The 20,748-nt window shown below is 42.6% G+C and overlaps 1 protein-coding gene across 2 annotated transcripts in view; it reads right to left on the bottom strand.

The window, feature by feature from the left end:
- Dym (dymeclin) overlaps positions 1 to 20,748 on the bottom strand; it is a 262,580-nt gene that overhangs the window by 230,081 nt on the left and 11,751 nt on the right. For both annotated transcript variants that reach the window (XM_041639282.1, XM_041639281.1), the window contains one exon: positions 10,042 to 10,232. In XM_041639282.1, coding sequence (XP_041495216.1) covers positions 10,042 to 10,181 — 140 coding nt within the window. In that variant the 5' untranslated portion in view covers positions 10,182 to 10,232. The remainder of the gene's footprint in view (positions 1 to 10,041; positions 10,233 to 20,748) is intronic.

Raw genomic sequence — 20,748 nt, forward strand, 5'->3', positions numbered from 1 at the left:
TATTATGTCTGTGTGTATTCTGTCTGTGTGTATGCCTGCAGGCCAGAAGAGGGCACCAGACCCCATTACAGATGGTTGTGAGCCACCATGTGGTTGCTGGGAATTGAACTCAGGACCTTTGGAAAAGCAGGCAATGCTCTTAACCTCTGAGCCATCTCTCTAGCCCCTAACATAAATCTTTTAAAAAGACTATATCTAGGTCATAATTACAATCACACAAAACAATGTGAAGGATAAAGAATTTTTTTAAATAAATTTTTAAATGTGACAAGGAAAAATGACAGGTTGAGAAGTGACTTTTCTCTAATTGCTATGAAACCATCAACTACAGTGTATTCTGGAAGCAGACCTCTAAATTATACAAACTCTTTCACTCACAGCTTCCAGCAAATTAGACTGGCTGTATTTTACTTTTAGGCACACCAGTCCCACATACAAATGGTGAACGACGAAAAGCTCATAATTCAAGTCTCTCAGAACAAGCAGATGTGCAAAAAGCTGTTCGGGAAAATTACAAGAAAATCCTGAACATAGATTTGCTGAACAAACCACACTTATAAGGTTTATAAAATAAATACTAAAAATGCTTTCAGTCCTTTCACTGAAAATTCTTGTCACAGAATGTCTTCAAAATCAACACTTTACACCAGTGTCATATTCAGCCCACAACATACCTGTCAGTTTACACAGGGCCTAAGTTAACTAACAAGAAAAACTCAGAGGCATTTTCCCCTTACGTTAGCAAGAGGGAACTACAGAGATCATTCACAAAACTAACAAGAACCAGCCAATTCAGTGGTTAAATGGCAGAAAGGTTAATGTTTTAAAAGAACCTATTCATAGTAAAAGTTCAAAGGATAAAACTGCATATGAATTTACTGCAGAAATTTTTTTTAAATATTTATTTATTTACTTATTTATTATGTATACAATATTCTATCTGTGTGTATGCCTGCAGCCCAGAGGAGGGCACTAGACCCCATTACAGATGGTTGTGAGCCACCATGTGGTTGCTGGGAATTGAACTCAGGACCTTTGGAAGAGCAGGCAATGCTCTTAACCTCTGAGCCATCTCTCCAGCCCTACTGCAGAAAAATTTTAATACATCAGGCAAATCAAAAAGGTGTTTGTATTCCTGTGATTCACAGACAATCTATATGCTGCCATCCAACTGCCAAAATGAAAAGCCTGGAACTATTAAACTGTCAAAATGGCAAGTAGGGTGGTGGTGGTGCACACCTTTAATCCCAGTACTCAGGAGGCAGAGGCAGGCAGGTGTCTGTGAGTTCAAGACCAGCCTGGTCTACAAGAGCTAGTTCCAGGACAGGCTCCAAAATCACAGAGAAACCATGTCTCGAAAAAACAAAAAGAAAGAAAGAAAGAAAGAAAGAAAGAAAGACAGACAGACGGGAGAAGAAGCAACCACCATCATCCTGAGTGATATAGGTATGAATAATTTGCATTAGTATAGATTTTGCTTTATTGATAGAGATTTAAGGTCAATTTTGTTATATGTATATGTATTTCTGATATTGATTAAGGTATTGTGATTGTGTAGTTCATTATTAAAATGTAATGTATAATTAGGAAATATAGGTTGTTGATGGATAATCATAAATAATAGTCAAGTTTGTAGTCATGTTAGTTAATATTTTCTAGATGTGCGTAGATATATTTTAGATAGGCATTCTTCATATTTTTCAAAGATTATAGAATATGGCATTTTAAATGTTTTAATAACTTAGGACTTTTCATGACAATGAGACACTCTGCTCCTGGCAGCACCAATCTACTTCAAGAGGAAGATGGGTATCGAAGAGGCTCGTTATGGAGTTTGATAGCCATTTGGGCAAGAAACTGCTTTTGCCTGGACTATTGCATAAACTGGACACAGAGAACCCACAGAGAGAGGACTACTGAACTTGCCTAAGGTGAGATGATCTTTCGGGGTTCCTGATTCATGAAAGAGTCTGCGAGACATTCTGCAGGACACAACAGATAGTGGCTGAACTGACTTTGAATTTTCCTGCTTTATGGAAATGTCTACTGGATACCATGGGCCTGAAGGCTGAAGATGGATGCCCCAAAGGTACAGAGGAACTTTGGGTGACTGTCCAGGCAGTGAGATGTCTCTGTCATTTCTAGAGTTTTAAAAGTTGCTTTTTTCTTGTTTGCTTAGGTAGTATTGTATCTTTCTGGAGTCTTTGATGGAGTTAAGAATAGTTAGTTATAGTTATAGTTTTCCTTAGTTATAATAAAGATTATTGTAACTTTTACTTGATAACTTTTTCGTTATATGTAATTTTGCTATGTTAAAGTTAAAGCCTTTTTTTTTTTTTTGTTTAAACCGAAAAGGGGGAAATGATGGAGGAAGGTCATTGGTTAAATAAAAAGAAACTGCTTGGCCCTCATTGGTTAGAAGATAGGTGGGAGGAGTAAACAGAACAGAACACTGGGAGAAAGAGGAAGTGAGCTCAGACTCCACAGCTCTCCTCTCGGGAGCAGACACCTCAGCAGAGACGCCATGCTCCCGGCTCCTGGGCAGACACACGCGATGAAGCTCCGACCCAGGATGGACATAGGCTAAAATCTTCCCGGTAAGACCGGTGCTCACAGATTATTAGAGATGGGTTGATTCGGATATCAGAATTAGCCAGTAAGGGCTAGAGCTAAAGGGCCAAGCAGTGTTTAAAAGAATACAGTTTTCGTGTAATTATTTTGGGTATAAAGCTAGCTGGGTGGTGGGACACAGCCCCGCCACCCTTATTACTACACCTGAGTAATACTGCATTTATTTTCTCAGGAAAATAATAGAAATTAATGGCTTTAAAGTTCAGATTTCAACACACAAGAAAGAAATCAAGGGAAACATGGTCAGGTTTTCTTGGCCCCTTACTTTAACACTGTGACAATTCCTAGAGGACAACCCTTTCCTAAGCACCGCTTCTTTCCGTCAGACAGTCAGGACGAACTCAAGTCCAGTCTCTGGTTTCTCAAGTCAGGAAACACATTTAAATACTGTAACCTAACCAGAGAGGGCACACTCCCCTCAGGCAAGAAGAAACACAGGACAGACCACCTCCACCTGCCGACAGGACTGCCCAACAATAACATCCACACACAGGATGTCGGGAGTGTGATCCACAGCTCTGGACAGCCCTGAAATGTGAGTATGTAACCCCATGGGCCTTTTCTCTAAGACCGTTACTTAAAGCTCAGTTTGATGAGTCCATGCTTCCAAAGGAGCTGATGACACATGACAACCGCAGAGAAGTCACCTCTGGAGTTATATAAACCTGGGCTAAATTTGGTGCTTACCAGCTACTCACTGCAGTCATGCACAGCCTCCTAAGGGCTCAGCATTCAGAGAGGAGAATAATAACAGATGTGAACTAACTGAAAAGACAGATGACAATCAGCCTAGCACTTCAAAATGTGAAAGACTTCATAAATAACTAATAAATTGATAATGTCTGCATTAGCAAAGACTCTTAGCAGAATGCTCTTATTTTTTATAATACAAAGAAAACCCTGAAAGAAAAAAACAAAATGGTAATTAGAACTTAAAAATGCTAAAGAGAGGGGCTGGAGAGATGGCTCAGCGGTTAAGAGCATTGCCTGCTCTTCCAAAGGTCCTGAGTTCAATTCCCAGCAACCACATGGTGGCTCACAACCATCTGTAATGAGGTCTGGTGCCCTCTTCTGGCCTGCAAGCATACACACAGACAGAATATTGTATACATAATAAATAATAAATAAATATTTTTTAAAAATGCTAAAGAGGAATGGAAGCTCTTTGTGTATAACCAAATGAAATTTTAAAAATGCTGTATGATGAGGTATATACAATGGATATGATTCAGTCCTAAAATCTGACACGTGCTACAGTAACTATAAGAACTGAAAACAGTATGCTAGTGAGAGAAGACATATATTACATGATTCTGGTTATCCAGTTATATAAGATCCCTAGTGCAGGAAAATTCCTAGGCAGAAAATAGCATAGAGGTTACCAGGAGGGACTGGGAAAAACGAGGGAAGTCTGTACTATTTAACAGGCAAGGTACTTTTTCAATGGAAGAAAGGTCCTGGAAATGAAGGCTTGGGAGTAGTTATACAAATATATTAATTCAAACACTTTACATAAAAGTAATACAACATACACTTTTGTAAAAAAAGATATATATATATATATATATATATAAAATATTAAAAGTGGTATGTGGTATTTGTAAATAGACATGATTACTTTAACTTTTGTTTCTATATTTTATAACTTTTCTCTAATTAAAAATTACCTAAATATTTTTAAGGGACCATTTTACTGATAAAAACAGCCATAAAAAAGTCATCTACACCGGGCAGTGATGGCGCACGCCTTTAATCCCAGCACTCGGGAGGCAGAGGATCTCTGTGAGTTCGAGGCCAGCCTGGTCTACAAGAGCTAGTTCCAGGACAGGCACCAAAGTTACAAAAAAGCCCTGTTTCAAAAAACCAAAGTGGGAAAAAAAAAACCCAAAGGCATCTACTCACACAATGAGAAATGCATAAAGTCTTGTTTATAAGGAAATTTATCACACTTCTATTTTTACTAATGAAAAGTGAGAAACTACCGAAGTGGTCAATGCTTGTTAAATAATTTCAGGCTATTCCTTAGACAGACAAACCATGGCGAGAGAAACACTGTAAGGAGAAAACGATGAAAGCGACACAACGTAGCCCTCGTTACTCGAGGTGTAGGTTAAAGGTTTTCCACGCTTAGGTTTTTCTTCCCCTCTGTACTTGGTGCTGAGTCTTAAGTGCCAGCGTGGGAAGCTGCTGTTCTGCCTTACCTCGGCGCCACCTAGTGCCCAGTGCCGGGAACAGTTCTCATGCTGCGGCAGAAAACAGGGAGCTTGTGATCTAAACAGCTCAACAGTCACATGACAAACAGGCACCGCTTCATGCCTGCTTGGGGGTGGGGGGGGGGGGGACTGAAGCAGAAGAATGGAGAGTTCCAGGCCAGCCTGGGCTACACAGCAAGACCCTTTGTCTTTAAAAAGTAGCATGACTTGCTTCCGTATAGAAATTGTTCATCAGAAAGTTAGTTCAATCTATGTTCATTCTTCAGTTTCTACTTTTAAGATAGCCCTTGTTATTTTTGAACTAACATCAACTTCCTTGAAGAAAGGGAGAATGAGACCCTCCTATGGCTTTGGGAAGCAATGAAGTTCTACAGATACCCAGAAAAAAATCATAAGAATACTAGAAAATACCTTTAAAGATACCTTTGCATCAGTCAAAGTCTGTGGAGAACTAAGTGATCAGTTTAAAACAATCATATAAGTGTTGCAGGGATGCGTCTTCTCACCCCTACTCTTTTAACATATTCCTGGAATTAATATCAACAGCCCTGGAAGATAAGGAGACAGGCATGCAGGCAGGGGGTGTGCAAATCAGTAACCTGCGTTTCACCGATGATACAGCACTACTTGCTGAAAGTCCAATGAGCTGCAGGCCAGGGTAAATAGAGTGGTGGAAGTCAGTGAACACCTCGGTATGAAAGTAAACACAGAGAAGACAGAGACACAATGCATGGGAAGGGCGCACAAGGATTTTAACATTGTAATAAAGAATCAGAACCTCAAGCAGTCAACTTTGTCTGTCTGGGAGGAAACCTCAGTTCAGACGTCAAGAGGCAGATAGGGACAGCTAGGGCTGCATTCCAGGCACAGTTCCGGTCAGCAAGACACATAATTACAAACAACAGCAACAAAATTACAGGTATCTGAGACACTTGTCTTAAGCTGCTTTCTTTACAGCTCTGAAACCTGGACAATGAAACGCTCCTCGGAGCAGAATGTGTTTGAGACGCCATGTCTCAGGAGGATTCTAGGTGTCACACTGAGAGATAGGCTGCGCAACAATGACATTAAGAAACATCTTCCACTACAGAAGGAAGTAAACTATATGATACAGCAACCACGTTTGGGATACTTGGGCTGGAATTACAGGCAACTGTGAGCTGCCTGACATGGGTGCAGGAAACGAAACTCTGTTCCCCTATAGGAGTAAAAAGCACACTTAACCATTCTGAAGCCATATCTGCAGCCCATGTCTTGTTTCGGGAGTTTTCTCTTTGAGATAAGGTCTTACTACACAGCCCATGCAGTACAGAACTTGACAAGCATACTACTTCTACTTCACTAATTTACTTCAAAATGCTTTAAAGTGGGGAGGGAAAGCTGAAGAAAAGACTCAGTGGTTAAGAGCACTGACTGTTTTTCCAGAGGTCCTGAGTTCAATTCCCAGTAATCACATGATGGCTCACAATCATCTATAGTGATATCTGGTGCCCTCTTCTGGCCTACAGTGCACACATGCAGGCAGAACACTGTATACATAATAAGTAAATCTTTAAGAAAAAAAAAAAAGGCGGATAAACCAGGCACAGTTATGCACACCTCTAGGCCCAACAATTGGGAGGTAGAGGCAGGACGATCAGGAGTTCAAGGTCATCATGTACTACAAAGAGAATTTGAAGCCAGTCTAAGTTGGCCTTTAAAAAAAAAATCAAATAATTAAGGCTACAAAATAAAATCCTGCCTCAAAAATTTAAAACTCCACCAATACAGAAATATCTATTAGCTGATGAATGGACAAAGAAAATGTGTATTCATAAGGCAGAACGTAACTGATCAATAGAAAGAATGGGAAGTATCTGGCCCTTACTTATCTGACCATTCTGTAAAGGAAGCAGGTCACAGAAGACCACATATAAGACACCATCTATACATGTCTAGACTATTCATGCAGGCTAGCATGGGGAGGGGTGGTTTACAGTCAACACAAACACAGTGGTGTAAAACTATAAAAAAGAAAACCTTTCCCCACCCCTTTCAGCCCCCAGAGGCTGCTCCTTTATCTTGACTCTACATCCCCTCCTTTAAAACCAGCACGGCCCAAGCTGAGTCCAGGTCACGTCATGTCATGACACATCACATGTCTTCCCTCCGTTCCTATTGCGTTTCCAAGGATCCTTGTGATCACACTGGCCCACCTGGACATTAACTTCCTCACTTCAAGGTAAACTGAGTGACAAGCTTAATTTCACCTGCTGCCCCTACTGCCCCTCACCTCATAATGTTATACATTCACAGAGGTCAGGGACTAGATTTGAAAAATCTAGCTAGTGAGTCTTTGAGAAGTCAATATTCTAGATACCCTACATTACCATGTAACAGTTTACATGAGATATTGTTTTTACCTGTTAAATTAGCAATTATCAAAACACACAAAAAAGGGGGAAGGAGCTGGAGAGACAGCTCAACAGTTATAGACACTCGCTGCTCTGGAGGTTGATTTCCCAGGAATCACGTCAGATAGTTCACAACCAACTGTAACTACAGCTTCAGGGAATCCTACATACATGTGTGCATGCACAGAGAGAGAGAGAGAGAGAGAGAGAGAGAGAGAGAGAGAGAGAGGGAGGGAGAGAGAGAGAGAATAAAATATTTTCTAAAGTCCAAAAGGTATTAAACTGACAACAGTGAGAAAAACAAGGCCTCTGTTTTTTGCATAAATTGGTAAAGCTTCCTTGGAACAATCTGGAATACTTACTAAAATTACAAATGCATGGGCACAGGAGTGTAGTAATTAGAGCGGCGGGGCTGTGTTCACAGCACCCCGGCCGCCTGCTAGCTTATGCCCCGAAATAACAACACACAAATTGTATTCTTTTAAGCACTGCTTGGCCCATTAGCTCTAGCCATTACTGGCTAATTCTGATATCCCAATCAACCCATTTCTAATAAACTGTAGCACCGGTCTTACCGGGAAGATTCTAGCCTATGTCCATCCTGGGTCGGAGCTTCATCGCGTGTGCCTCAGAGAGCAGAGCTATGCGTCTCTGAGCTCACTTCCTCTTCCTCCCAGCATTCTGTTCTGTTTTCTCCTCCCACCTATGTTTTAACCTATGAGGGCCAGCCAAGCAGTTTCTTTATTTTTTTTAACCAATGACCTTCCTCCATCACAGGAGACCACTTCCTATGTATAACCCCAGCAGCACAGTCACTAAGGGCATCATTAAATAAATGGGACCTCCTGAGACTGAGAAGCTTCTGTAAAGCAAAGGACACTGTCACTAAAACAAAAAGGCAACCCACTGTCTGGGAGAAGATCTTCACCAACCCCGCAACTGACAAAGGTCTGATCTCCAAAATATATAAAGAACTCAAGAAACTAGACCGTAAAAGGCTAATCAACCCAATTATAAAATGGGGCACTGAGCTGAACAGAGAATTCTCAACAGAAGAAGTTCAAATGGCCAAAAGACACTTAAGGTCATGCTCAACTTCCTTAGCAATCAGGGAAATGCAAATCAAGACAACTTTAAGATACCATCTTACACCTGTCAGAATGGCTAAAATAAAAAACACCAATGATAGCCTTTGCTGGAGAGGATGTGGAGAAAAGGGGTACACTCATCCATTGCTGGTGGAAATGCAAACTTGTGCAACCACTTTGGAAAGCAGTGTGGCGGTTTCTCAGGAAATTCGGAATCAACCTACCCCTGAACCCAGCAATACCACTCTTGGGAATATACCCAAGAGATGCCCTATCATACAACAAAAGTATATGCTCAACTATGTTCATAGCAACATTGTTTGTAATAGCCAGAACCTGGAAACAACCGAGATGCCCTTCAATGGAAGAATGGATGAAGAAAGTGTGGAATATATACATATTAGAGTACTACTCAGCAGTAAAAAACAATGACTTCTTGAATTTTGCATACAAATGGACAGAAATAGAAAACACTATCCTGAGTGAGGTAAGCCAGACCCAAAAAGAGGAACATGGGATGTACTCACTCATATTTGGTTTCTAGCCATAAATAAAGGACATTGAGCCTATAATTCGTGATCCTAGAGAAGCTAAATAAGAAGGTGAACCCAAAGAAAAACATATAGGCATCCTCCTGGATATTAACCTTCATCAGGCAATGAAAGGAGACAGAGACCCACATTGGAGCACCAGACTGAAATCTCAAGGTCCAAATCAGAAGCAGATGGAGAGAGAGCACGAGCAAGGAACTCAGGACCGTGAGGGGTGCACCCACACACAGAGACAATGAAGATGTTCTATCGGGAACTCACCAAGGGCAGCTGGCCCCGGGTCTGAAAAATCATGGGATAAAACTGGACTCGCTGAACATAGTGGACAATGAGGACTACTGAGAACTCAAGAACAATGGCAATGGGTTTTTGATCCTACTGCACGTACTGGCTTTGTGGGAACCTAGGTAGTTTGGATGCTCACTACCTAGGATACTAGACCTGGATGGAGGTGGGTGGTCCTTGGACTTCCCACAGGGCAGGGAACCCTGACTGCTCTTTGGGCTGACAAGGGAGGAGGACTTGATGGGGGAGGGGGAGGGAAATGGGAGGCAGTGGCAGGAAGGAGGCAGAAATCTTTAATAAATAAATAAATTTTAAAAATAAATAAATAAAATAAAATTACAAATGCACACACAATTCTGACCCAACAATTCCACTTCCAGGAAGGCATAGTAGAGATAAATTTATATGCGTGTGAAACAATACACACAGCACTATGAAGTAACAAAACACTAGAAACAGTCTAAATGCCCATAAACAGAAAGCTGATTAAACATATTTAAAGGCTACTCTGAAGCCATTAAAAAGAAAAAAGCTATGATCTATATGCTTATATATGCATGACAGATTTTACTTAACTGGAGGAGAAAGCAAGGGAGAGAATGGTTTAAAGATACCATTTGTATTTACACAGCTTTTTCAGACTAAATAGGATGAGTAGAAATAGCTTCACGCTGCCTCTAGGAATCAACAGCAATGCTGCTGGCAAATGAGTTGGCTAAAGAGACAGAGACACAGGTTCAAAACTACATCCTACTTTTCCTTCTTTCCATAGTCTCTGCTAAGCACATAACGAGGCAAAAGAACCCGGCAAAACAGCATGTTGATGGCATAGGCGCACACCGCCTCCTACCAGAATTTCAGTCTCCAGGAAGTGGCTTACCTGCTGGTTGGTGCAGTAAAAGAAAACGAAAAGAGCTGATTCCAGAAGGGGTCATTTTCAGAGATAGACTCAGTGCCTGATAGCTTTTTTAAGTACTCATTTTTAGGAAGGTCACTGATCCTGCTGCTGTTCGATCCCATCTTCTGTGCAGTAGACAACTCGTCCTCACATGGGCATGTCCACAAGACAACCTATTAAAAAAATGGGAAGAATATTCAAACCATTCAAAATAAACGCCAGACTTTGATAACACTGACCTAGACAGATACATAAGTCTGCACCTCCTCTAAAGACACTCACAGCTCTCTTCATCTGCTCATGTGGTATTCCCCTCTGTATGCTGTGAATATCATTGGTTAATAAAGGAACTGCTTTGAGCCTATAACAGAGCTATAGAGGAACAGAGCTAGGCGGGAAAAACTAAACAGAATGCTGGGAGGGAGAAGGGCGGAGTCAGAGAAGCCATGGAGCCCCGCCAAACACAGATGTCAGAACTTTACCTGGTAAGCCACAGCTACGTGGCAATACACAGATTACTAGAAATGGGTTAAATTAAGATATAAGTGTTAGCCAATAAGGAGCTAGAGCTAATGGGCCAAGCAGTGTTTTAAATAATATAGTTTCTGTGTGATTATTTTGGGGCTGAGCTGATAAGCATCCAGGAACCAACAAGTGGCCTCCCTACTACAATCTTCAAATACACTGGACCTCAGACACAAGATCCCAAGGGAAGAAATGGGACTGTACTCCACCAGAGCCAGTACAAACACAAAATTGCCCATCTATGCTTATCTCACGTAGCTCTGGGCTGGAGAGACAGCTCTGTAGTCACAAGCACCTGCTGCTCTATCTTAAGCACTAGAGTTCAGATCCCAGCACCCAGGTAAGATAGTAACTGCAGCTCCAAGAGAACCCACATTCTTTTTCAGTCTCTGCGGACATCTGCCCACACATGTGTGCATACAAAGATCCCATTACAAAGATGCACACATGCGCTTGAGTGAAAAATAAACTAAACCTTAAAAAAAAAAAAGATAAATATGTCCCTTCATGATAAAGGTCCTGGAAAGACTACAGACAAGGGACACACCTCAACATAATAAAGGTGATATACAGCAAGCCCACAGCTAGCATCAACCTAAATGACGAGAAATTCAAAAGTATTTTCATTAAAATCAGGAACAAGACAAGGTTGTCCACTCCCGCCACATCTATTCAATACAGTATGTGGAGTCTCAGAGTAATAAGACAATTGAAGATCAAGGGGCTACAATAGGAAAGGAAGGAGTCAAATGTATCTCTACTTAATATGATTTTATACATAAAAGACACTAAAAGCCCTAGACCCGCTGTAATGTTCTGTCTCTTTAAGAGACAAGCCACGCCCACTCCCTTCCTGCTTGCAGTCTCAGCCCCATACTCTCTCTTCCTGTTCCTCTCGGAAGAGGCAGCTTCTGCCTCTCTCCCCACTTCTTTTTTTTTTTAAACATTTATTTATTTATTATGTATACAGTATTCTGTGTGTATGCCTGCAGGCCAGAAAAGGGCAACCCTTTCTCTCTTCTCTCTCTCCCCTTCCCCCTCCCTCTTCTCTTCCATAATCCCTAAATAAATGTCCAACTCTACTCTGTATGGTGTGCCTATCTCTGTGTGGTCTCTGGGAATGGCTGCTTTCGGGTCCCCAGCAGTCCCGGAGACTCGCAGCATCGGTGCTCCCCACCCCAGCCAGCCAGCCGCCACATGGCTGGAAACCAGCCACCTTCATTTGGGGACCTGCCACGTGGTCTCGACCCCGCAGCAAGCTGCCGGACCTGCAATAAATCCATTTCACCCATGGCATATCTCATCTCTGAACATCATTAGACATGATCCATCTCACGGAGTGGGTCTTAAACCCAGTCAGAGTGTTGGTTACTCCCACTGTGGATGCCAGGGTGTGTAGCAGGGTTGGTGGTTACCTTTCACCAAAATCAGGTGTCTGGATCTTAAATTTAACTCCATTCATCAACAGTCAATACCATGCTGTTTTTTATTACACTATCTCTGTAATACAACTTGAAATTAAGAATAATGATATCCCAAGCAGTTCTTTTATTATTTAAAAGTGTTTTTAGCTATTCTGGGTTTTATTGTGTTTCCATATGAAACTGAAAGTTATTCTTTCAATTTCTTTGAAGAATTGTATTGAAATCATGGGAATTGCACTGAATTTTTAGATTGCTTTGGTGGGATGGTCATTTTCACTGTATTAATCTTACTCATCCATGAGCTTGGAGGGTCTTTCCATCTTTTGATATCGTCTTCAGTGTCTTAATATTTTTAAAGATTTGTTTATTTATGTTATGTATACGAGTGCTTTATCTGCATGTACACCTTTAAGACATAAGAGAGTATCAGATTCCATCCTAGATGGTTGTGAGCCACCATGTGGTTACTGGGAATTGAACTCAGGACCTCTGGAAGAGCTGCCAGTGCTCTTAACCTCTGAGCCACCTCTCCAGCCCTCTTAATGGTTTTATTATACAAGTCTTTCACTTTGTTAGAGTTATCTCAAAACATTTTATTGACTAATTTATGCCAAGAGATTATATGCCCAAATCTGTGGAGGGGGTTCATAGAGCTGGCAAACCTGCAGGGTCAAAGGTCTGAGCTACCTTAGGCCCGTAAGCTATACTACTGTCTCACAGACTGAAGAGCCTGAGAGCTGTAGGAGTTGCAGCTACAGGACAGAGATCTCGGGAACCCTAAAATTAGCCAGTGCCACCTGTGGTTCTAGCTACTGCTGCCACTCAAAGCTGTTAGAGGTCAAGGATTATAGCTGCCAAGAACCAAGGCTACTGATGCTTAAAACTCAGAGTAACAATGTTCCAGTAGTCTCTGGCTTAAACTGGAGTAAAGGGCACTGAATCCTCAGGGGTTAGGGTTAGAGCTGTAAAACCTCTGAGTCTGAGGCTAGCCCATAAGGACACAAAAGGGACCAGGAATTGCCAAACTGGAAGAGTTTCTCCACACCACTCACAATTCCTATCTGGGGAATGAAAATGGCCTGCAACAAACTGATTCAGGGTAACAAAAACATACTAAAGTTATACATATATGTACAAACATACATGTGTATATATGTGGAGTGTTTTGTGTGTGTGTGTGTGTGTGTGTGTGTATCAGCATGTCTCAATTTGTGAAACGAGGCTGTTCTATAACTTGCTGTAGACCAGGCAGGTCTTGAACTCAGAGATTCCCTGCCTCTGCCTCCCGAGTGCTGGGACTAATGGTGTGCACCACTGCACCCAGCCAATCGTACAGCTACATTAACACAAGGAGAAACTAGGTAAAAGGTGAGAAGACACAGGACTTTCTTCTACTGTGTTTAAAAAGTATTTATTAGTCTAGAATTACTCCAAGATAAAAGACTCATAAGAAGAACTGATGCCCATCAAAACCCCAGCAAAATTCTTCAAAGACCTTGAAAGAATGATACTCAACTTCATATGGAAAAGTAAAAACCCAGGATAGCCAAAACAATCCTGTACAATAAAAGAACTTCTGGAGGCATCACAATCCCTGGACTTCAAACTCTACTACAAAGCTACAGTACTGAAAACAGCCTGGTACTGGCATAAGAACAGACAGGAGGACCCATGGAACCAAGTAGAAGACCCGAATATCAATCCACACATCTTCGAACACCTGATCTTTGATAAAGAAACAAAAAATATCAAATGGGGGGGCTGGAGAGATGGCTCAGTGGTTAAGAGCATTGCCTGCTCTTCCAAAGGTCCTGAGTTCAATTCCCGGCAACCACATGGTGGCTCACAACCATCTGTAAAGAGGTCTGGTGCCCTCTTCCGGCCTGCAGACATGCACACAGTCAGAATATTGTATACATAATAAATAAATAAATATTTAAAAAAAATATCAAATGGAAAAAAAGAAAGCATATTTAACAAGTGGTGCTGGCATAACTGGATATCAACATGTAGAAGAATAAAAATAGGGCTGGAGAGATGGCTCAGAGGTTAAGAGCATTGCCTGCTCTTCCAAAGGTCCTGAGTTCAATTCCCAGCAACCACATGGTGGCTCACAGCCATCTGTAATGGGGTCTGGTGCCCTCTTCCGGCCTGCAGGCATACACACAGACAGAATACTGTATACATAATAAATAAATAAATAAATAAATAAGAATAAAAATAGACCCATATCTATCACCATGCACAAAACTCAAGTTCAAAAGGATCAAAGACCTCAACATAAAGCCAGCCACACTGAACCTTATAGAAGAGAAAGTAGGGAAGTACACTTGAACGCATTGGCACAGGGAACCACTTCCTAAATAGAACCCCAGCAGCACAGACACTGTTGGAACCAATTGAGTCCTGGCTTTCAGCTGCTCTTTCCTGTTTAGAGCCTTCTAATTGAAGTGACTAAAAGCTGTGCTTTGCCTAGAGGATCAGAGGCTGGAATTTTCACCTGTTGGCCATTGACTGCAGGGTATTTAAGCCTCCATGGTGCTATTAAAGAGGGGCTTTTGGTACCAGTGTTTGAAGGTCTATGTGTCGGTCTGTCTCTGCGTGTGTTTCCTCAAACCTCCAGCCCCTTGCCCAAAGCTCGTGAACTGGGTTCTAGCGCAGAGAGCGCAGACGGGTGCTGCGGTGTGTGGCAATTAGAGGTCCCTCCGAGATATCGGGAACTAGGGAACGCTGAGAGGTCGCCCTCAGAAGGTGAGGATGGATTGGGGTATGTGTTAATCCTGACGTCCTTCGCTCGGTTTTAGCCCCCCCGAGAGAGGTAAGCAGAGGAGTTAAGATGGGAGGTATCTTTTCTTTGTTCAGAAGAGTCAGTCTATAGGGAGGAGTTCGATGATTTAGAGTTTAATGAGGATAGTGAGGATTCATTAGAAGAAGAGGAGGAGATCATATGTAAGGAAATAAGAAATATCTTAAGAAAACTGAGAAAACATAAAGTAAGAAAAGATTCACACCCAACTCCCTCGGCCCCACCGGCTTATCATGATGAAGGTTGGTGGTCTCAGGTAGGGGCTCTGGCACTGAACAAAACAAAGGAGTTTGTTTCTGTCCTGTACACATGGTTGCACCGGTGATGGAGGTGCCAGACACCAACAACCCAGGGCAAATAATTCGGCAACATTTAGCAATACAATTTAAAGAAATGAAGCTATTAAAGGAAGCTGTAGCTACATATGGGGCTCAAGCACCCTTCACGTTGGCCATGGTAGAATCTTTCTCTGCTATGAATTTAACACCAAGTGATTGGCAGCAATTATGTCGTGCTGTCTTATCTGGGGGAGATTATCTCCTATGGCGAGGGGAATATCAGGAAAATTGTAAGCAAACGGCCCAGTTAAATGCTCTAGCGGGTCAAGCTCAACGTAATTTAGATATGTTAACTGGGGCTGGGGTTTATGCCAATTTGCAGCAACCAATTCTGTATGATCCAGGAGTATTCGCCCAAATAGCTGCAGCTGCCACTAAAGCTTGGAAGGCCCTGCCTAACAAAGCAGCTGGGGATCAATTATCAAAAGTTCTACAAGGACCATCTGAACCATTCCAAGATTATGTAGATAGACTGTTACAAGTAGCAGGTAGATTGTTTGAAGATGAGACAACAGCCATGCCTATAATAAAGCAACTTGTATTTGAAAATTCCAATAGATATTGTAAGGAAAGCATTACGTCCTCACGAAACAGAGTTTAAATGAATATATCAGGATATGCACAGATATAGATGGGAATTTCATTCAAGGCCAGGTTACAGCAGCAGCTATTCAACCTCGGAGAAACATAAGAGCACGGGGAGAGAGGGCCGGAGGCCGTAATTGTTTTAATTGCGGAACTCCTGGTCATTTTCGAAAGGAATGCCACAGCTGTTAATGACGGAAAGGAGGAAACCTGGCATGTGCCCTAAATGCAGAAGGGGAGCACACTGGGCTAAAGATGGCTTCTCTAAAACAGATATAGATGGGAAACCTCTGCCACATACCATTAATCAACAGCAGGGAAACTGGCAGAGCTCCAGGGCCCCAAAACCTCAGTATATGGAGCAATGACCGTGGAACCGCAGGGACAGTACCCCAGCAGAGGCCGTGTCCAGTTCCTTCCGCAGAGAAATCCTTTCGCATTGCAGACCTTGTCGGAGCCACACCAGGGAGCTCAGGATTGGACCTCTGTGCCTCTGCCAGAGCAGTCTTAACTCCACAAATGGGAGTGCAAGCACTCCCTAGGAGTATAGGGGCCCTTACCACCGGGTACCATGGGACTTATATTAGGCAGAAGCAGTACCCTTTTAAAGGGGATCCAAATACATCCTGGAATAGTAGATGCAGACTATCAAGAGGAGATTAAGGTTATGACATCTGTCCAACAGGGGGTGGTGGTAATTCCTCAAGGTGAGCGGATAGCACAGTTAGTGTTGATTCCCAACAAGGTTACCAATAATAAACAAGCCCATGGCAATCAAGGGTTTGGATTCCCTAGAACGGCTGCTTTCTGGGTTGCACAGTTAAATGAATGGCCCCAACTTAGAATAACTATAGAGGGAAAAGGCTTGGATGGTATTTTAGATTCCGGGGCAGATATATCAGTTTTGTCCTTAAAATCTGTACGGCTGCAGGGAAGAGGTCAAACAACTCCTCAAAAAAGTTCAAAAATATTAAAATGGCATGATGAAGAAGGACATGAGGGTTTTTTCCAGCCACATGTTCTTCCCGGCCTGCCTGTCAATCTATGGGGACGTGATCTCGTAGCAGAGATGGGGACAGTCTTAACAACACAACCTACAAAGGTGTCCCCCCGGAAAGCCACCTCGGTGATGAAAGCTATGGATGGCTAGCCTGTTGGCTAGGGTGAGAGGAGCTGTTTGTGTTTTTCCTCCAAGAATGGAAAAGCCCATTTGGGTACCAGAGCGATATGTTCGGGCTGTGGAAAATGATGGGAAAGGATCTTGTGATGGGCCTGAGAATGACACCTGTCGTTCTCTTGATGAGCCTCCTGGTGAGTCCCAGTCAAGCGAAGGCACTGTGTGAAGCCTGGTAAGGAACCCCCCCCCCCCTTGTATTGATCAGTGAGCCAAACTAGTTCTTTGTATTCATCTTTCTATTCCTCAAACTATACAGCTGGAACTGCTTTAAGCAATATGGCAAAAGAACAGGCTTGTATCAATCAAACCTTTTCCTTTGTGAATGCTTTATGCTTTGTTACATATTTTGGGCTATGAATATTACTTTAAAGGAATCCTATATAAGCTGAGTGTAGTTCTATCTTTCTTTTTTGGAATACTTCTCTGAGAGCCTAGGCACTATTAAATCCCGTGTTTGTTTTCGTTTTCTTTCTTTTTTCTTTTCATTTTTGTAGTATGGAATAGCACCTTTGGAGGAAAGGATATTCTTGGTTGTTCTTTCAGAAACTGTGACCTGAGCGACTGCTGGGATGACCACTCCAGTGCTGCCTTGTTGGTTCGGGTACCAGCCATCATACCACTGCCAATTACCAAAAAAGGCTAAGCAGACTGAGATGACCCTGTATCGAGAGCAACAAGATTCTGGAGAGAGAGCTGCAGTGGTTGCTGTCATTGCGGTGTCTACTGCTGCAGCCACGGTTGCAGGACAGGCAATAGCACAAACATGGTTGGTGTTGGACACCGTGGATAAACTGGCGAGACAAGTCAACGATGCTCTCCAGACTCAGAATGCCCTGAGTGTCCACATTAAATTTGGACTTTCGAATTTAAATCAAGAGACTGCCCTATTGTAGGAGCAGGTGGATTTATGGCTAGTACAACAAATGTCTTGTTCACACTTCTATCATTCCTTTTGTATGACATCTGTTAATATTGCTAATGCCTCTTATGTGGTGGAACAACTCTTTACTTTGTTGGCACAGAAACTATGGGTAGCATTGAAAGTCATTTTCTGTCTATACGTGAAGAACTTCATCCCTTTTCAAACGGTCCAATAAAGCAGTGGTAACTGGAGAACACTTTTGCTGATGGACATTTAGGGAGTTTACAGACTTTGATATTTGAACCATTTGTATCTTACAGTTGTACCAACTAACATTCACATCAGCAGTGCTTTAGTTGCCTACTCCAGTCACAACTGCTTAAATTACTTAATTCTTACTAATAGGTTAAAAAGTTTTTCAGTATGGTTTTAATTTGTATGCCTCCTACTATGAATGAGACCACACACACACACACACACACACACAGAGTCTATTTTATACCGATATTTTCTTTTTTCTTTCGGTTCTTTCTTTTTCTTTTCATTTTTTTTTTGTTTTGTTTTGTTTTGTTTTTCAAGACAGGGTTTCTCAGAGTAGTTTTGTAGACTGTCCTGGCACTAGCTCTGTAGACTAGGTTGGCATCGAACTCACAGAGATTTGCCAACCTCTGCCTCCTGAGTGCTGGGATTAAAGGCATGTACCACCACCACCCGGTTAAACATTATTTTCAAAACAGTTAGGTTACATCACAAAGGTAAGTATAAAATAACTGCTCAGACCCATTTGGTTCAGTATAAATAAAGTTTGCACACTAACTAGGAGGGAGGGGTCAGAACACAGAAAAATAAGATGACCACAAGGGGGGGGGGGGTCATCCTCCCTTCCCTTTCCCTAGAAATTCTACAATAGTTCCTTCTTTGGTGATTGACACAGCCATGCTGAGTCAAAGGGGACAAGAGGCTTAAAAGAATCTCCCTAAGAATAGAAAGCTGAGCCGGGCGGTGGTGGCGCGTGCCTTTAATCCCAGCACTCGGGAGGCAGAGGCAGGCGGATCTGTGTGAGTTCGAGACCAGCCTGGTCTACAAGAGCTAGTTCCAGGACAGGCTCCAAAACCACAGAGAAACCCTGTCTCGAAAAACCAAAAAAAAAAAAAAAAAACAAGAATAGAAAGCTGGAGGTGGGTTAAAAAGAGAAAGGCAGCCCCTGAGCACTACTGGTCACCAGGGAAGTCTGGAAACTGTGACCCCAGTCCAGGGGCAAAAGGGTCAGAGCTCAGGGACAACTAACAAAAGCTTGGCTAGCGCATCCTTGGACAGCTGCCCCTGCCCAAGAAGCAGCAGCAAAGTGTCCCTGGCTGTCCTTGTCATCCCACCTTGACTGGAGTGACAGAGGAACAGGCCACAGAAAGAAGGGAAGGCAGTACCCTGCCTCTGCACAGACTTCCATCTGCTTCCCACTCCCATGAACCTAGTGAGTGAGGCAGAGCAAAGGACAAAGGGATAGTACATTCTCTGACATCAAAGGTTTTCATATAGTTAGCATTTGCCTTGCAACCGGTCAGCTTCATAATGGAAGGGCTTTCTATCCATATTCTAAAAACACTTACCTCGTAGATGAACTAATGCACACTGGCAAGTTTTATGGATGCAATGCCCATTGTGCTTTTGTTAGAATAACCTAAATAGTTTACACAAATCCCTGTCTTCACTTGGGGATAAATTACACTGTAGGATCAGCACACAATAAAACACTTTGAAAAGAAGATGAATCTTAAATGTGTAAAAATGTGAAGAAATTCTGTGGTGGTTGGAGTAAGAATGGCCCCATAGGCTCATATATTTGACTGCTTAGCCACCGGGGGTGGTGCTGTTTGAAAGAATTAGAGGTGTGGCCTTGTTGGAGGATATGTGTCACTGGAAATGACAGGCCCAGTCTGTCTGAGTTCCTTTCTCTGCCTACCGATGAAGATGTAGAACTCGGCTACTTCTCTAGCACCATGTCTGCCTACAAGCCAACACACTGTGATGATAATGGACTAGACTCTGAAAGTGTAGGCAAGTTAAATGCTTTCTTTTATAAGGGTTATCTTGGTCATGATGTCTCTTTACAGCAGCAGAAGAGTGACTTAGACAGAAGTTGGTACCAGGGACTGGGGTACTGCTGTGACAGGCCTGGCCATGCTGTTTGTTGGAGGAATATAAAAGATTTGGGGGCTTTGGACCAGAAAAGCAGCTCAAAGCTTTAAGCACGGCTTAGCAGCCATCCTAAAACATGGAAGACAGTGCTGGAAGCAATTTGAACTGTGGGGGCCCAGCTCAAGGAGTTTCAGGGGGAAAGAGTATTAGTAAGTACTCTAGAGACCATTTTTGTGATATTTGAGCAAAGAATGTTGTTGGGACCAATTGGAGTCCTGGCCTTGCCTTGCCTAGAAGATCAGAGGATGGGATTTTCACCCTTTGGCCACTGACTGCAGGGTATTTAAGCCTCCATGGTGCTATTAAAGAAGGGCTTTTGTACCAGTGATTGGAGGTCCGTGTGTCTGTCTGTCTCTGTGTGTTTCCTCAACCTCCAGCTTCTTGCCCGAAGCTCACGAACTGGATTTTAGTGAATAGTGAGCGGCGGCAGGGGTGGGGGGTGGGGGGGGTGCAGGGTGAGGCAGAATGTGGCTACCTTTTGCCCTTGTCCTAAAAACCTGCCTGAGGCTAAATTGCAGAGTTTTTGATTAATGGCTTTGGTAGAGTTTTCAAGGTAGCCCAGTAGTGACTCTGTCCTGTGGTTATTAGTAACCACTCTTTCTCTGATCTATAATGAAACCTACCTGCAGCACAGATTGTGAACCACTGCTTTAGAGTCAAGATAAAAAGGAGGTTGCAGACTCCCTCCAAGGCTAAGGAAAGTCAGAGACCAGGCATGTGTCAGGGGTGTCCCTGGATAGATGCCTAGAGGGACCACCGAGTGAAGCTGTAAGGGT

This window comes from Microtus oregoni, unplaced genomic scaffold, assembly GCF_018167655.1.
Source record: "Microtus oregoni isolate MIOR12 unplaced genomic scaffold, Mior012 000057F_ref0000458, whole genome shotgun sequence".
In the NCBI taxonomy this organism is placed as follows: Eukaryota; Metazoa; Chordata; class Mammalia; order Rodentia; family Cricetidae; genus Microtus; species Microtus oregoni.